This window comes from Pygocentrus nattereri, chromosome 2 (genome assembly GCF_015220715.1).
Source record: "Pygocentrus nattereri isolate fPygNat1 chromosome 2, fPygNat1.pri, whole genome shotgun sequence".
Classification (NCBI taxonomy): Eukaryota; Metazoa; Chordata; class Actinopteri; order Characiformes; family Serrasalmidae; genus Pygocentrus; species Pygocentrus nattereri.
Window position 1 is genome coordinate 9,799,881 of NC_051212.1, and position 17,176 is coordinate 9,817,056.

At 42.8% G+C, this 17,176-nt stretch overlaps 1 protein-coding gene across 2 annotated transcripts in view; it reads left to right on the forward strand.

Annotated features, from left to right (window-relative positions):
* Positions 1-979: 979 nt before the first annotated feature.
* Positions 980-17,176, forward strand: part of LOC108440944 (phosphatase and actin regulator 1) — a 122,649-nt gene continuing 106,452 nt past the window's right edge. For both annotated transcript variants that reach the window (XM_017720150.2, XM_037544407.1), the window contains exon 1: positions 980-1,174. In XM_017720150.2, coding sequence (XP_017575639.1) covers positions 1,063-1,174 — 112 coding nt within the window. In that variant the 5' untranslated portion in view covers positions 980-1,062. The remainder of the gene's footprint in view (positions 1,175-17,176) is intronic.

Here is a 17,176-nt window from a genome sequence, read left to right on the forward strand (position 1 = left end):
CCTGTACACACTTGAAAAGAGTGTTCTCCACTGGTTCTTTAATAAAGACAATGATTCTATTTAGCAGTCCTATGTAGAACCGTTTCATGCTACGTGGTTCTTTGCATGGTGAAACGGTTCTTCAGAATGTGTTTTAAATAGGCTGTTGTATTGTAACAAGCTCAACATCATAACAATATCAGAATGCTTTGGTGCTATGTAGAACCATTTTCAAACAGGTTCCCTATAGAGCCATATACGGCACATTCTCCGTCAATCTGAAGAACCCTTTCACCATGCAAAGGACAATTGTGTGGTGTTGATGTGTTTGTTACAGTGGTCTGGTGGACCCTTCACATTATTAGCTTTTCAAATCAATACAGCCATAAGAATTTAAGTAAAAGTACTAGATGTTTAAAATATCACAAGTGGCCAGCGTAGGGTTCTCCTTTAGCAGCTGTAGCCAGTCAGCAGCCTGTCCATGTTGTCCACCCTCACACACACACACACACACACACACATATACAAACGCATACACACACAGGCATATACTCACAAGATAAGTAACTTGTTATCTCAAGATAACAATTTTGTTATCTTGAGATAACACGATCATTATCTCATTATCTCAAGGAAGGAAGTTTTGTTATCTCAAGATAACAATATATATAGCTTGTTGTTTCAAGATAACAACTCTGTTATCTTGAGATAACAAGATAATGAACTTGTTATCTCAAAATAACAGTCCAGAAAATGATAACTACCCCATGGCCTCTCTGGACTTCCACAGATTCCACAGCATTATTTTATCTACGCGCTTTAGAGGGGAATCGTAGTGCTCTGTGGTTTAGCAGGCGTTAGGCGAAGTGTGGCTCCAGACTGGGCTGCTCTCTAGTGAAGTGGGCGGGCTCTGAGCTCTGATTGGCTGGAAGCAGGAGAGCCAGTCTGGTCCGCTCTCTCTCTCTCTCTCTCTCTCTCTCTCTCTCTCTCTCCCTTCTGTTGTTCATTCGCTCTGTCGGCTGCCCGGAGCAGCAGTGAGTGTCCCAGCAGTGGAGCGCCGCGGCTCTCCGGGGCTCCGGGTCTATGGCGGCCTGCCCGGAGGACGCTGCTGACCGCAGGCCTGTCCGGAGGGGGCGGTCCAAGAGCGACCTCCCGTACCTGAGCGAGGGCAGGATACCGTTCAGCCTGAGAGCAGGTAAGGCACGGGTGACACGGCGCAGCGCACGTGGCGCCCCCACCCCCGCCCCCCCACTCCGTTCACAGGATGCCTCTTGCTCTTAATGCTTCTATTATGGCTCATGATGGGGGGCTCTTTCGTGTTCTAGCGGACAGAACCGGGACGTTTGCTTATAAAAGGCTTGATCTGCTACACTAAATTGGACAGCCTGTGTTCAGGGGGAAAGACTGTCACCTCCTTATGTAAAGCGCACGTCTTGCTTCGAGAGCGCCTTTAAAACGGCGAGATGCTCGGTTACTTAAGCGCTGCTGGATTACCAGGCGAGCCGACTGACTCTGTTACATAATACAGGCGGCTGATCATCCAGGAGTCCCGACCAAATGGCTGTACTGGCTGTTTCTCAGGCAGGTTTCACGCAGGCGTGGACTGAATCCAGTAAAGGTCAGTGATGGGCTTATATGCGGTGCTGTTTGCCCCCCGCCTCCCCATCCACCTCCCCTCCCCTCTCCTCCCCTCCCCTCCCCAAAGCATCCTTTTCCTGCAGTTTGCAGATGTGCAAAATGCCGAGTGAGCATCCAGCTCGCATCCCTTGTTGCCATGGCGACCTGGCATCGTTTCTGTCGCTGAGTCAGTGCGAGTAAAAAAACTGTGCTACAGTTCCACTGGCCCACTGAATGACCGGCTTCTGGACGTTTTAGCCGGGCTTGTGCTGCAGTGCCGGGACTGATGGTTGGGGGGCGAGTGGAAAAGCCCCGCAGGCGCCCGGCGTTGGCGGGAGGAGCTGTCCACCGCGCCGTGGTGCTGAAACGCCCGCCGCCTGGTTAACTGTGGACCGCGTCCCGAGCTCTGCTCGTGCGGGACGGTTCCTTTGGCTCTGGCCTTTTTTTAGTGATTGCTATTCAAAGCAGGGGCAGCGATGCTGGCCGCCTTGTCTGAGCCGCTCGCACCGAGTCCTGCCCTCGTCTGTGCTGGGACTCTGCCGTAGACATTGCAGTGCCCTTATTCATGGAGTCCCGCCCTGTTCAGCCCGGGCTGCCTGCGCCCAGTGATGAGGGGCCGGGACTCGGACCAGCGCGCTGCGGTGACCACACGAGAAGCCGCTTTGCTGCAGAGCTTTTGAGTTGTTCCCAGTGTAAACGTCCACCCTGCATCCTAATATAGTCAAACCGTTCATAAAAATGTGAAAGTGAAAAAGGACGGAAGCTCATTCTGACAGGTAGAGGACGCTGTTTCGGGCAGCAGTGCGTCAGAATTTTGACTCACTGAGTGGAAATAAAGACTGACTGACTTACTGGACTTGTAGCAGCTTATTATTTCGATTTAGCATCTCAACAATCCGAGAAAATGAGTCATAAATGTAACACATTAAATCAGTATTTACAGACAATAAACATATTTATTCGTGTGTGTGTATTTCGAGAAAACAATCAATTATTTTCAGATATTAATCAATATGTCCAGAGAATAAGTCACTATTTTCAGATATTAATCAATATGTCCAGAGAATAATTCATTATTTCCAGATATTAATCAATATGTCCAGAAAATAATTCATTATTTTCAGATATTAATCAATATGTTAGAGGAATAAGTCACTATTTTCAGATATTAATCAATATGTCCAGAGAATGTCACTATTTTCAGATATTAATCAATATTCCCAGAGAATAAGTCACTATTTTCAGATTTTAATCAATATGTCCAGAGAATAAGTCACTATTTTCAGATATTAATCAATATGTTAGAGGAATAAGTCACTATTTTCAGATATTAATCAATATTTCTGAAGAACATGTCATTATTTGGACATTATTTGGCTTCATGCAGATGCCCTCATGCAGTTCTCCATGTGCTGTGCAGCCTGTGCTGCGTCAGCGTTACGCCGGCCTGTGTTGGCGGCGGCGGCAGTGGTGGTGCAGTGTGTTTCCCTCTCAGCTGACTCTGCCTTCTACCGTCCTGTGCAAAAGTTTGCGCGCCCCTGCCCAAATGACAGGACTTTTGTGTTGGTTTTCTGGGTCAGGGGTGCCACGCCCACCCGTATTAAAGAGTCTCAACGCGTCCGCGGGGCAGAGGACGCCTGTGTGTTTAATTCATTTTCAATCAGCATTTTGCTAAAAGCCGAACTGACCTTGAAATATTACACGAATACGTCAAATATTCAAAACGTGAACGTTCCCATTGAGCTCAGTGTTTCCAACCTGCCTGCCTGCTTGAACTCGACCGCTGGCATCCTTCCTTCGCTTCGAGTTCTTTAAAACTTGGGCTCTGGGCTGCTGAGCTGACATTATGTGTTTATATTGGCTGAACTGCACTTAGTTGTTTGGTGATATGACTCATGTGGAACTGGACTTCAGGTCTCCACAGTCTCAGGTGGTGACCAGCTGCTTGACTTCCTTTCTGTAGGCAGACTATGAGGTGTTGAGTGATGAGGCCCACCACAAGGTTGTCTTCAGCAAACGTCCGGAGTTTCACAGCTGGTTCCTTCAGGACGTAGTGGGACTCATAGCCCTGCTTGCCCTCTGTTTGCTGCAGTAACAGCCTCTAATCTTCTGGGAAGCCTGTGGACTGAATGTAGATGTCAGAACATTGAGGTTTTTAACAGCTACAGTCTTCTTCTCTCTCTCTTATCTCTCAGATTCTCTGTAGTAAAACACATGAGTTCTATAGAGAAGCAGTTCAGGGTTGAATGGTTTTGTATCTTATCATAATCTGATGTTCTAAAAGCCTGGAGACGAGTCGGGGTGTGTAGAGTCAGTGCAACATCACTTCAGTGGGTTATGGTACAATTATGTTCCCTGACTAAAGGTACTGAGATGGACCCTTGAGGGTCACCACCCCATTGCAAAGAGAGGAACTGCCCCAGTGACAGTTTAGGACCTATATTTCTGAGAGTGTATGGTTCTATGTAGCATCAAAAAGAGCTCTTCTACTGTCACAAGCTTGACATCGTAATCAATAATAGAACCTGTGCTGTACATAGAACCATAGACAACACATTCTCTGTCAGTCTGAAGGACCATTTCACCATGCAAAGGGCACGGTAATCATGCAAATGGTTCTTTTAGTGTTTGTGGTTCCACACAGAACCATTCTCTTCGCTAAAAAGCCTTAAAGGACCATGTTTTGTAAGAGTGCACACTACACTACTCTAATAAATGCAAAGCACCTTGCTGCTGTATCATAAACGGAGCTGTATTTTCTCAATGAGTGTTTGCAGATTAGCATCGCCCACACCGCTCTCTCGGAGCTCTGCTCTGTAGGCGGCTGGCGGCCGAGCACGCGCATAACCAGCATCAAAAATAGCACACACCAGTCAGGCATGACATTATGACCACCTCCTTGTTTCTGCGCTCATTGTCCAGTTTATCAGCTCCACTTACTGTATAGCTGCACTCTGTAGTTCTACAGTTACAGACTGTAGTCCATCTGTTTCTCTGATACTCTGTTACCCTGTTCTTCAGTGGTCAGGACCCCCATGGACCCTCACAGAGCAGGTCCTGTTTGGGTGGTGGGTCATTCTCAGCACTGCAGTAACACTGACGTGGTGGTGGTGTGTTAGTGTGTGTTGTGCTGGTTCAAGTGGATCAGACACAGCAGTGCTGCTGGAGGTTTTAAACACTCACTGTCCACTCTATAAGTGGTCAGTACACCCTGTAGATGTAAAGTCAGAGACGACAGCTCATCTGCTGCTGCACAGTTTGTGTTGGTCGTCCTCTAGTCCTTCATCAGTGGTCACAGGACGCTGTTGGCTGGATATTGTTGGTTGGTGGACAGACGACCAAATACTTTTGGCATCATAGTGTATACAGTAAGTGGAGATGAGAAAATGGACAACGAGCATAAAAACAAGGAGATGGTCATAATGTTATGCCTAATCAGTGCGTATGTATATATGTAGGAACAGTTTGAGGATGAGCCTTTTCCAGCATGACTGGGTCCCAGTGTAGAAGGCAAGGTCCATAAAGGCCTGGCTGGGTGAGTTTGATGTGGAAGAACTTGACTGGCCCTCACAGAGCCCTGACCTCAACCCCATCAAGAGCAACTCCATATTAATGCCTATAGATTTAGAATGGGAAGTCATGAAAGCTGTAGGAGTCCCAATACTTTTGCATGTATAGTGTGTATCTTGCTTAACAGAAATGGCCTATAGCTATCTGTCATATCCACTGGATACAGTGGAACTTCCATTTCCAGGTTATGAGCTGTTAAACATGGACAAGAGCTCCCAGAATATATAGCTAAGTATGAGGAAAAGCTATAGTGGAACACATTTAACATTTCAAAGCTTGAAAATGATATGTTTCTATTCACTAGGCCACTATTAAGCAGTTGTTAATAGCTAATTAATTGTTAAGAATTTTTTTTTATATATATTTTAAAGCTAATTACTTACCAAGGCAAATTATTTTGTAATCTTCTAAAATATCAACATGGTTTGTCGTTGTGTGGCCTTCATCATTTTCATCATTTATTAAATCCTCTTAAAAAGTCTGTAGATGACTTTAATGCTAATGTTCTTATGGTGGCAGCCCTACTGAGACAGAGTGCTGTGATGTGGCTGTGTAGAGCAGCGCTGGACATCATTAATCTGTGGAAACACTCGTCCCTCCTGAAACATGAGGCTGTATGTAGCTGCGCGAATCACAAGCTAAGCTGTGTTTACACAACTGCATGGATGACGCTGCCAAGAACTGCATTAGAGCCCCTTAAAGTGGCAGTTTGAGCAAATTTACAGTTTCACCCCCCTTAAGTCATATGTAGTCAATCAGCCCACACACGCCTGGTGTCTGCAGTTTGCTTATTTAGTTTAGCCCTGGAGTTGCGAGCCAACGAGTAAGGGAAGATCACACCCCACCAATTAGCATCACCTCATATAGACTTCCTTGTCCTGCTTTAGATTAAGTGTTGGTAATAACTGTGTAGTTACACATGAATAACATATGCAACAACAATGTAACTACTGATGATTTAGGCAGTGTTACAGATGGGTTGCAGAAGTGCAGCCTATGTAATTACACAGGTGTATCTTCTCCAGGACAGCTGGCAGATGCAGTGTTAATAATGTCTTAATGTCAGTTATTACACACGTCCTTTCACTGCTTAACAAAACCGCTGCTCCAGTCTGATTACAGTGTAATTACATGTTATGTTATTACAATTGTGTAATTACATGAGAGAGAACAGGCTGCCACAACTATTAAGATGCACATGTGTAATTACAGAAGGTAAACATATGCAATACATCTGTAACATTACTAGTTACTTTGTTGTTGCGTATGTTATTCACATGTAACTACACAGTTATTAGAGACAGTGAATATAAAGCATTTGGCAGATGCTCTTATCCAGAGCGACTGACAGGTAGGTAGTGTTAGGAGTCTTGCCCAAGGACTCTTACTGGTATAGTGTAGGGTGTTTATGGAGGCGGGGATTGAACCCCAGTCTACAGCATGGTAGGCAGAGGTGTTACACACTACACTACACTATAGTATTTTGGAAAGTTGGTATTTTACTCAAGTATTATTAAAACTAAACATTTGTACTTTTACACACTTACATTTCCAAGAGAAAATGAATATCAGGGTAAAATGAAACAGCCCACAACTACACATGAAGCAATACTGCCTGTTAGTCACAGCACTACACTCCCATTGGTTAGGTCTTCAGGAGCTGAACTGAAGGCCTAATATTAGATTAACTACCAACATAATTAAGAGCTTATAGTGGAATCAATCAGGTTTTGGTCTACAATGGGAGGGACCAATTTTATGAAGATAAATGTCCCTCTAAGCCTTCTGGATAGTCTAGATACATCACTGATTCTGAAGGCGAGCCGTCTAACAAGGTTTCAGTCAGTTGTTAGGAATGGAGAACAGTGGCAGCAGTTCTATGGGCTCTTTACTGTCTTTACTGAGTCTCTGTAAACCTGAAGGTCAAAATATACGTTAAAGTCTCCAGATAAAACATACAGAATGCCTTTTACAAGCCTCAAATGTCTGAGCTTAATCTACAATGGCCAAAATAGTGTCCATGTGCACCAGCATTATCTTAGTGCTAACACACTAATGGAAATTCCATAGGGGTGCCAGAAAATAGCAATGCAGAGGTGGGATTTGTTTTCTTTTTTTTTTTAATGAGTTTTGTTTTTTTATTACAGACTTTTATTCCACATTGCCACTGTTAAAACAACAGTGAGCTAAAGCCATGACCTTCTTAGAACTGATCTGAGTCACACTGACATTAGAGAAAAGCTTTACAGTTACATTACCACTGACCTCCATTCAGTGTGAATTATATCACTGGCCTCCACTTACTGCAGATTAAGCGCAGGAGCTTGTGTGCGACTGGATATATAACATCACCAGGATATGAAACAAAACATATATGACACCATCTGTTCCTCAATTATATAAGTATACATTACATACAGTGATACAATAAATGACACCAAAAATGCTATTGCATAGGAGAAGCACGCTGGTGTTTCCAGATGATTGGTCTCGTCTTCTAAATCTGTCCATTTTAGTCACGTAGGCTCTAAGAGAGCACTGCACTTAACGTCTAAAACAGGTTGGCTAGATCTGCATGTGAGCTGCAGTGGAGATGCTTTGCCTGTGAAAAGCCTGCATCTGGCCCGTCACATGTGTGGAGCTAAAAAGATCAGAGCTGCAGCACAAATGTTCATCCGAGCGTAGCGGAGTGCAGCTAGAGCAGTGCGTGCTGGTGTTGGAGTGGCTGACCGTGTGGAAAAACTCACCGCCCGAGATTGGATCTCTACTGTACTCTGAGCTCTGTAGCCAGGCATGGCATTACATCCGTGCAGCAGAGCGTCGCTCAATGCGAATTAAGGTCACAACGCTTGACACATGGCTGGAACGCTTTAGCCTTAAAGCCCCAGTGGAGCGTAATAGGTTAAAAATGATTGTGTGAAACTGAACTTGAGTGTTACATTAAACATCCAGCAAAGCTTGGATGAAAATATAAGGTGTGCATTTGATAAAACATGGCTTAAAAATGCTGATCAGACCTGTCTGAGAACTGTGTGGGCGTGGCTAATAGGCAACTTGATTGACCGCTCTCTATCCAACACTCCTGGAGCTGCTCTGCCCCTCATATAGAATGAAAATCATTATCCAGCTTTAAAATGTGGCCTCAAACGTGCACATTAATACATCTTGAGCTTTAATATATAAAATTTTAGTCATGACCATGTGACCAACATACAAGTTTACAAATATTTAAGGATCCAATGGGAGGCCTCCAATCCAGACACACATGCATATTCACAATACTTCACACATTACAACCAACAACGAAACTTAGAGCCTATGTTTACGTAGCTCCGTCAGTTCCATTGTTCATGATATAGTGAGCTGAGTGCTGAGCCTCCCTCATCAGACAGGAGAAAATGATGAAAGAGTAACATCCCCTTTAAGGAGGAGCCAAAAACCTCAAACTTTTAGAGGGAGTGGACCGGGAACAATCGGAGGAATCGTGTTTTCAAAATGGACTTTGCGTAACTTTCTTTTGAACGGCAATGGCACTTTTAGAGATTCGACAAAACTTGCTCACACTTTAAACTGTTCAACAATTCAGTCCATTTATGCTCGGAAAAAAATTCTACCGGAGTCCATCGTTCAGAATGTTTTAAAATAAATTAAAAACCAGATTTTCTAAATTATTTGGCTACACCGGTAAGTGGCGGTAAAGCACCGTGATTCCCAAAGGCAACAAAATTCAAGTACTAAAAATAGGCATCTTTACACGTTATAACACATCAACACCCACATATTTTATGTGTTAACACAATCAATATTTACATGTTAATACAAAATTATGCTATACGCACTAAAACAGAGATTCTTCATCCTTTGAGCCCAAAATCCTGCCATTTAAATGTCAGATGCACATATGGACAGATGACAGAACGCGTGAAAGACTTGCGGACAGCATGATTGCTTGTTTTGGTTATGCTGGTTTCTTCGACTCTGAAACTGTTTTGTGTGGGCGGGGCCAGAAACACAGCCTTGTGATTGGTCAGGGGAATGCCTATGGGCGCTTTACTCAAGTTTAGGACTGCCCAGTTTACACTGAGAGGGGAGAAATAAGGTGAAATATATCGATCATTTATTGGTGACATCATATGTTACTGTTGCCGTTTGCTAACCTAATTTGAAAGAAAGCACAGATTTAGGTTCTCTGGGTCTTTAAAGCAATAGTCTGGCAAAGTATAAGATTGACGGTGCTGCGAAAAAGTGAGTTCATTAGTAAACACAGAGATGTCCATATTGATGAATTTTCTTATATAATTTTTTTAAATTGTGAATTCCAGTTAATAACCAATCAAACTGCCTTTGGTTGTTTTGGGGGGGGTGTGGGGGGGGGGTGTTGGGGACAAAAGTGGATAACTCCAATGGTCACTTTCTGTTTCGAGGTTATACAAAGCCACGGAATGAAACAAGTTTCTTTTAAGTGTGATAATGAACATTCTAACATTCTATCTAACATAGATCACTCAGGTAAAGAGCTTAAAATTGCCAACAACAGCCCATCAACAGCCCATCACGGTCAATATTAAACATCTACAAGATCAAACCTTGGAAAATCCTCAGGCTGAACCTCAGTGTGCTGAACACACTGTGTGAGTTATGAAATGTTGGCTTTCACACCCAAATATTGCTCTTTATGTCACCGCCATTATTCCCCCTCCACCAAACTTTACACTTGGTACAATGCAGTCAAACAAGTACCGTTCTCCTGTCAACCACCAAAACCAGACTCATCCATCAGATTGCCAGACGGAGAAGCGTGATTGGTCACTCCAGAGGACACGTCTCCACTGCTCTAGAGTCCAGTGGCGGCGCTTTACACCACTGCATTCAATGCTTTGCATTGTGCTTGGTGATGTAAGGCTTGGATGCAGCTGCTCGGCCATGGCAACCCATTCCATGAAGCTCTCTACGCTGTTCTTGAGCTGATCTGAAGGCCACATGAAGTTTGGAGGTCTGTAGTGATTGACTCTGCAGAAAGTTGGTGACCTCTGCGCACTATGTCCCTCAGCATCCGCTGACCCCGCTCTGCCATTTTACGTGGCCGACCACTTTGTGGCTGAGTTGCTGTCGTTCCCAATCACTTCCACTTTGTTATAATCCCACTGACAGTTGACTGTGGAATATTTAGTAGTGAGGAAATTTCACGACTGGACTTGTTGCCCAGGTGCTGTCCTATTCTTTTGGCAATATAGTGTAGCTTTTTACTGCAGTGGATCTAAGCAGACATCAGATCTCTTCTGTGGACCTCTCTCTCTCTCTCTCTCTCTCTCTCTCTTTCATACTGAATAAATAAACTCACAGCAGCCATTTGTAAATGTTCTTATTGATGCTTTGTCTGGACAAGTGATTTTGGCCTTCAGACAAGTCAAATTTGGATTAAATTTCTAGGAAAATCCAAGAAAAAGCTTACTGTCAAGTACTGGACAAAGATGCACAGACTGTGTCTTCTAGAAGACTTGTTTATTAACTCCATCCATCATAAAGGCAGCTCTCTTACAGTACACACAGTGCTTACTCCTACCAACTCAGACTCACCCAAGGACTTCATTTCCCAGAAGCCCCTGGGAGATCACATGACTGCGGAACCACCGCAATCCACTAATCACAGTTCTCAGTCGCCTGAATCCTGATCTCTTTCACCTGCTCTGTTTGTCATGTGACTAGTCCCAGTTTAGTTTATAAGCCCAGGCTTTAGAGTAGATTCTTCATGAGGTATTACTTCTCCTAGTACAAAGGTTGCAACCTAAATGTTAATAGTCATTTTGTCCTTTCAACAAAAGTCAAACCACCTTGGAAGCCACAACATTTTAAGTCCATCTTGGCTATAAACATGTCTCAGTATGTGCTGATGTATGTAGTTTCCATCAGGGAGAACCGAGTGGCTCTGAAATCACTTTTTACACACAAGCAAAGTTTCAGTTTCAGATTTATTTACAACTTAGTTCCAAGTTTAAGTTGAATAAAAACTGGCTTTAAACTCAGGATCACAGATGAGCTCCTTTACTATGTTGATCTGTAGGCGTCTGTTCATAAACATAAACCAGCCCAAACTCATTTACTATAAAATGAAATGGTGTTTGTAGAAATTCAGAAAAAAGCCGCGTCAGTCTCGACTGCATATGTGGACATATTTCTATATTGAGCTCTATTTACACAAAGTTAGGTTAGTTCATCATTTATGTTGAACAGATTCTCCCAAAGTTTTACGCTGCTGCGCTGACGTTGAACCGCGTGCTGCACTGGGTCGGTATGACCGACAGGTCAAAACCAGCTCTAAACAAAGTGACCGCTGGGCCCTGATTGGTGCTCTGGCTTTGCGCTTCTTTCGTTTTAACATGTTACGTTTTTATACACACAGAAACCAAAAGGAACGACAGATTTCTCAGAATGTAGGAGGAAAAAGTCGGATATTAGACTCTGAAATGTAGTGGAGTGAAAGGAAAAAGTCGCCCAGAATGAAGAAACTTCAGTACAGATACACCAAAAATACTAAAGTACAGAAACTAATTACATTTACTCAGTTACTCAGTTACTCAGTTACTGTCCAGCACTGGTAACTATATTTAAATACAGTGTTCCAGACATGGGCCCCATACTGTTATGTATGTGTGGTGTGGGTCCATGTGGGTTCCCTTCAATTCAGTCCATGAAAGGTGAGGAATCCGATGGCTTGTGGAAAGAGACTGTTGCCTAGTCTGGCTGTGAAGGCCCGAGTGCTGCGGTACTTTCTTCCAGATGGCAGAAGAGAGAACAGTTGATGTGAGGGGCGTGTGGGGGTCAGTCACAATGCTAGTGGCTTTTCGGATGCAGCGTGTGGTGTAAATGCCAGTGACCGACGGTAGAAAGACCCCGATGATCTTTTCAGCTGTCCTCACTGTTCGTATTCGAGTGTCATGCAGTTGGAGGCGGGGCAGTTCTTTTACTCAGTTACTGTCCACAGTCATAAAACTAAACTTTAGAGGTATTTTTAAATAATGTTTTCAACATGAGTTTGAGAAGAAAACAAGAAGTGGTACAACAAGTAATATAATATTATGTATTAAGATTTCTTGACAAAACAATGCTTAAAGCTATTTATCACTGACCTTTCCCCAAATTTGCATTTGAGCGGTTTAATTTAGCATAAAGGACAGCATAATGTCCTAAATTTGCATTCTGGTGTCTCAAGCACCATTTAAGGTGGAACAGAAAAATTCGAACAATAAGCTGGCCAATGAGAAGCCACTTCAGCCCTTCAGCCTCGTAAAAAGTCGAACATTAAGAGACATTTTACAAGAAACTTTTCTACTTTTGTGGAAAAGTTTCCTGCTGGAGATGCGAGAAAAGCAGCTATAGCTGAGCTAAAGCTTAAAGCAGAGCAAAGTCAGTCTGTGTTTTAGTTTATATTATATTTTTTAGCCTATACAAGTACATTAGCACATACTGAGACATAGTTGCTGTCAAGATGATTAAAATTTTACTTCAGTAAAATGGGCGTATAATCTGGCTCCCAAGGTGCTGTGACTTTTGTTGAAAGGACAATAACGGCTCATCTTGACCTACACGGATGTCACATTCTGTTCATGTTGTGGTTTAATAAAACTTGAAGCGCTGCTGTTAAATATTGCAAGAGTGCTCTGTTAGCTGGTTACTGTGGTCAGCTTTACTAGGTTTTGGCCCCATATTGTTACAACAGCAACCTGTGCAGATAGATGCAACTACAGTCTGACCATCCGAATCAGACTTGGCCACTTGTAATATGGAATCAGCCCTGCAGTGGGAAGCTTGTCCTATTTTGAATCGAGCATGTTAGAGCAGGGAAAACAGTCTAACACTGCTGATGTGCTTCTCGGGTTTGCCTTGGCAGGACAGCAAAAGCAGATCAGCTTAAATGAACTAGCTGTTTGCTTTGGCTTCTGCTTCAGCAGAACAAATCCATTCACCCAAAAACAGCTTTCAAGTGACGAACACAAACAGTCCTCCACGCGGCAGCGGAGTGCAACCGTGATTAGAGGAGCCGTCATGTTTCAGTTGTAGCCCTCGTTTTTCTCTCTGAGGTGGCTTGTATTTAGGACTCGTCATCATTAGCCTCAGCAAAGCCGGTGACTCTCATATCTCTGAACCATTGAGTGTTATTATTATTATTATTATCCATCCATCCATTTTCTAAGCCGCTTCTCCGTCAGGGTCGCGGGGGGGTCCTGGAGCCTATCCCAGCAGTCATCGGGCGGAAGGCAGGATATTATTATTATTATTAGTAGTAGTAGTAGTAGTAGTATTATTAGTAGTATCATTAGTAGTGAAACACCACATACACACACTAGGGGGCAGTGAGCACACCAGAGCGGTGGGTAGCCCTATCCATGGCGCTCAGGGAGCAGTTGGGGGTTAGGTGTCTTGCTCAAGGGCATCTCAGTCATGGACTGTCAGTGCTGGGGATCGAACCAACAACCCTCCAGTCACAGGGCCAGTTCCCTAACCTCCAGCCCACGACTGCCCCAAACGTAAGAATGAGAATGTGAGTAATAAATAAACAAACAAATAAATCATAAAATCATGCAAATAAGACAATAATGGTAAAAAAATCAGGTAAATCAGTGTCAGGCAGCGTGGAGGTGGTAAAGTGAGTGACGCCACCGTGTTTCCTGTAGTGAGGGTCCAGCCCCCTGCTGCTCTATAACTGACGGCAGATTTTCCCAGTTCAGTGAAAACACTCGCTACCTGACATGTGATCCAACCAGTGGAGCGAGTCTGATAATTACCATTGTTTACAGACTTCACTGAAGGAAGATATGCTGGCGTATGGCCGGAGAGTGTTTTAACCAATTAACCAATGCGTTTCCCGCTGTGCTGCTAGTGAGGGCCAACAAATCTGACCTGGTAGAAGCATGGGTAGATTGTTTTTTTGTCCCACAGCGAAAGAGGTTATGTTTTTTTTCTTTTTATATCATAAAAAATGTAAAATTATGTTACTGCATTCCATGCGTAATAAGCTTAGATATAAAGGTGGCAAAAGACTGGTTTGGGTCTCTAAGGGTTAAATGATGTTTACAGTAATTGGCGTTTGGTCATTTCTTTCTAAATAAAGTACTTTGTGCTTTCCAGTTGATTTATATACACCGTAAAAAGCAGTTCTAGGCAAATTTCCAGTAACCTACCGGACAAATTGCCAGTTTGTTACTGTAATTAATATTTAAAGCACACATACCGCAATGTTTGTTTACAGTAACTGTACTGTATTTTTAAAGGCTGCACAACAGTGTATGTTTATAAGACAGCCGTATATTACTGTAATCAACAATATCCTCTTTTCTGAAGATTAAAAGTTTTTTTTTTCCAGTTTTTCAAAACTGCACTCTTTTAAAAAGATGGTTCTTCGTGGGTTCTCTAAGGAAAATGGTTCTCTATAGAAGCATGAGTGCTCAAGTGACCCGTTGCATGATTAAAGGGTTCTTCAGATTGATGAAGAATGTACAGTAGGTGGTTCAATATAGAACCCTTGTTTCAAAAGGGTTCTACATATCACCCCAAAAAGGTTCTGCTATTGTAATCATGTCAAGCTTGTAACAATAGAAAAATCCTTTTCGGTGCTATATAGAACCATTTCCAATAAGGCTCTGCATAGAACCATCCACAGCACATTCTCCATTAACCTGAAGAGCTCTTTCATTATGCAAAGAACCCTTTAGTCGATGCAAAGGGTTTCTTGAGCCTTCATGGTTAGAACCCTTGCAGAACCTTCTTTTTAAAGAGTGTGCAAACAGGTATTCTTTCAAGAACGAACAGGCTCCTCTAGTAGTATCCATAGTTCAGCTTCAAGCTATGAACTATGAAATATTTGTTGATCTGTACAAAGACCCAGCACAGGTCATGCGACGTTCCAGCAAAGAAAGTGGATCTTCAATATCTCTAAATTTTGTGTCACTGTTTGATGAATGTCATGAAGCACTCCAGATATTATTTGCATACCAGTGACGGACCCCTGATCTTATTTGAACATGATTATTAAACAAGGCCACTGCCCGTTGCTGTAATTGCCATGTCGTGATCAATAAATCCTTTCTGCTTTTGAAACTCTTCATAAAAACGAATGAAGTGGACCTTTAAAGCCTCTCTGCCATACAAACCCTTCAGTGGAACCTTACAGAGAGATCCAGTAAGACTTAATAGGCAGAACCAGACCAGGTGCACAAATTTTCCAAAGTGATGCGTCCTGTAGCCCTGCAGGCCTGTTGGCTCTGAGACCGACAGCACCGCTGTTTTCACTAATGAGGCTTCCTCAGTAATGAAGGCAAGCTAATTAGTGAGATGAGGTGTTCTGGTGCAGGGTTCAACCTGGGTGTCAGTTTAACCTCTTATTCACCAGGGCACATTCTGGTTGGTCCGTCTGAATTTACGTGGCCAAATCGTAAGGCAAATTGCTCAGTAACTGCATGAAACAAATTTATTTGGTAAAAGCTCCCTCAGATTAACAGAACATGCGTTTTACGATCATACATGTCGCTAAATGCTTACAATTTACCGCTGACACCCCAAAATCTTAGACGCTCTTTCTATTATTTCATAAAAATCATTTTTTACAATTTAACTTGGCAGTCGAACCATTTGCAGCGGCCATACGGACTAGTGGACAAATTTCAGGAATTACTATTGGAAAGATGGACAACAGGATATCATTGTATGCAGATGATATTATGCTGTTCCTGACCAGCCCAGAGCAATCAATCCCAGCAGTATTGGATCTTATAAATACATTTGGAAAGATATCAGGTTATAAAGTTGATTTAACAAAATCCAACGCATGTTTATTAAGTTCCCCAGTATCTAGTGAACTCAAGAGTACATCACCCTTTGCTTGGGCACAGGAAGGATTTAAGTATCTGGGTGTGAATGTGTCCCCTAAGCTTAAAGGCTTATCTCATATAAACTATACCCCATTACTTCAGAGAATCAAGGAGGAATTTGAACACTGGCATCTGCTTCCCATCTCATTCCTTGGACGAATCAATGTGATAAAAATGAATGTCCTACCACCACTTTGTTATTTATTTCAGTCATTGCCTTGTTACTTGGATAAGATTTTTTTTAGATCCATAAATAAACTGATAAGCTCTTTTATCTGGAAGAAATCCCGACCTAGAATAGCTCTAAAAACTTTAACCAAATCCAAAGCAAAAGGGGGATTGGGACTTCCGGATTTACAGTTATACTATTGGGCTGCTCAGGTGAAGGGTTTGATTGGCTGGTTACAGAACCGTGGATCTGCTCGCTGGACAGATATTGAGGGAGAACTCTGTTTTCCTACCCCTCTGGATTGCCTACCATTCATTACTAATATAGATGTATTACATTCAGTGCCAAGAACATTTGTAATTTATAATATTTTGCAGGCTTGGCAAGATGTAAAGAAGTTCTGTGGTTCTTTTGGAAAAATATCTTTGTTAGCTCCGATATCCTCCAATCCGGATTTGCCGCCTTCAGTCGGTAAGTCCCTATTCACTAACTGGAAAGAATATGGTATATACAAGTTTCAGAACTTGTTTAGTGACGGCTCCCTTAAATCTTTTTCAGATTTAAAATTGGAGTTTAAAATTCCGAAACAGGATTTTTATAAATACCTACAAATTCGGCACTTAATTACTACACTGGAGAGGAATGGGCGTCTGTCTTTGGGGCTGTCCGGCTTGGAGGAGATTTTGGAAAGTTCCACACCATTGAAAGGAAAAATTTCCCTACTCTATAGTACCTTGTTAGATAATCATAGTTCCTCTTTGACGTCACTGAAGAGTGTGTGGCAGAAAGATTTGGGATGTGTTCTCAGTGATGAACAATGGGATATCTGTCAGAATGTCTTTATCTCATTGTCTAGCAACAAAATAATTGAACAGAACTATAAATTCTTACACAGGATGTTCCTCACCCCAGTTCGTTTAAACAAAATATACCCTAACTCATCCCCAGATGTCATCGCTGTAAAATGTGCTTAGGG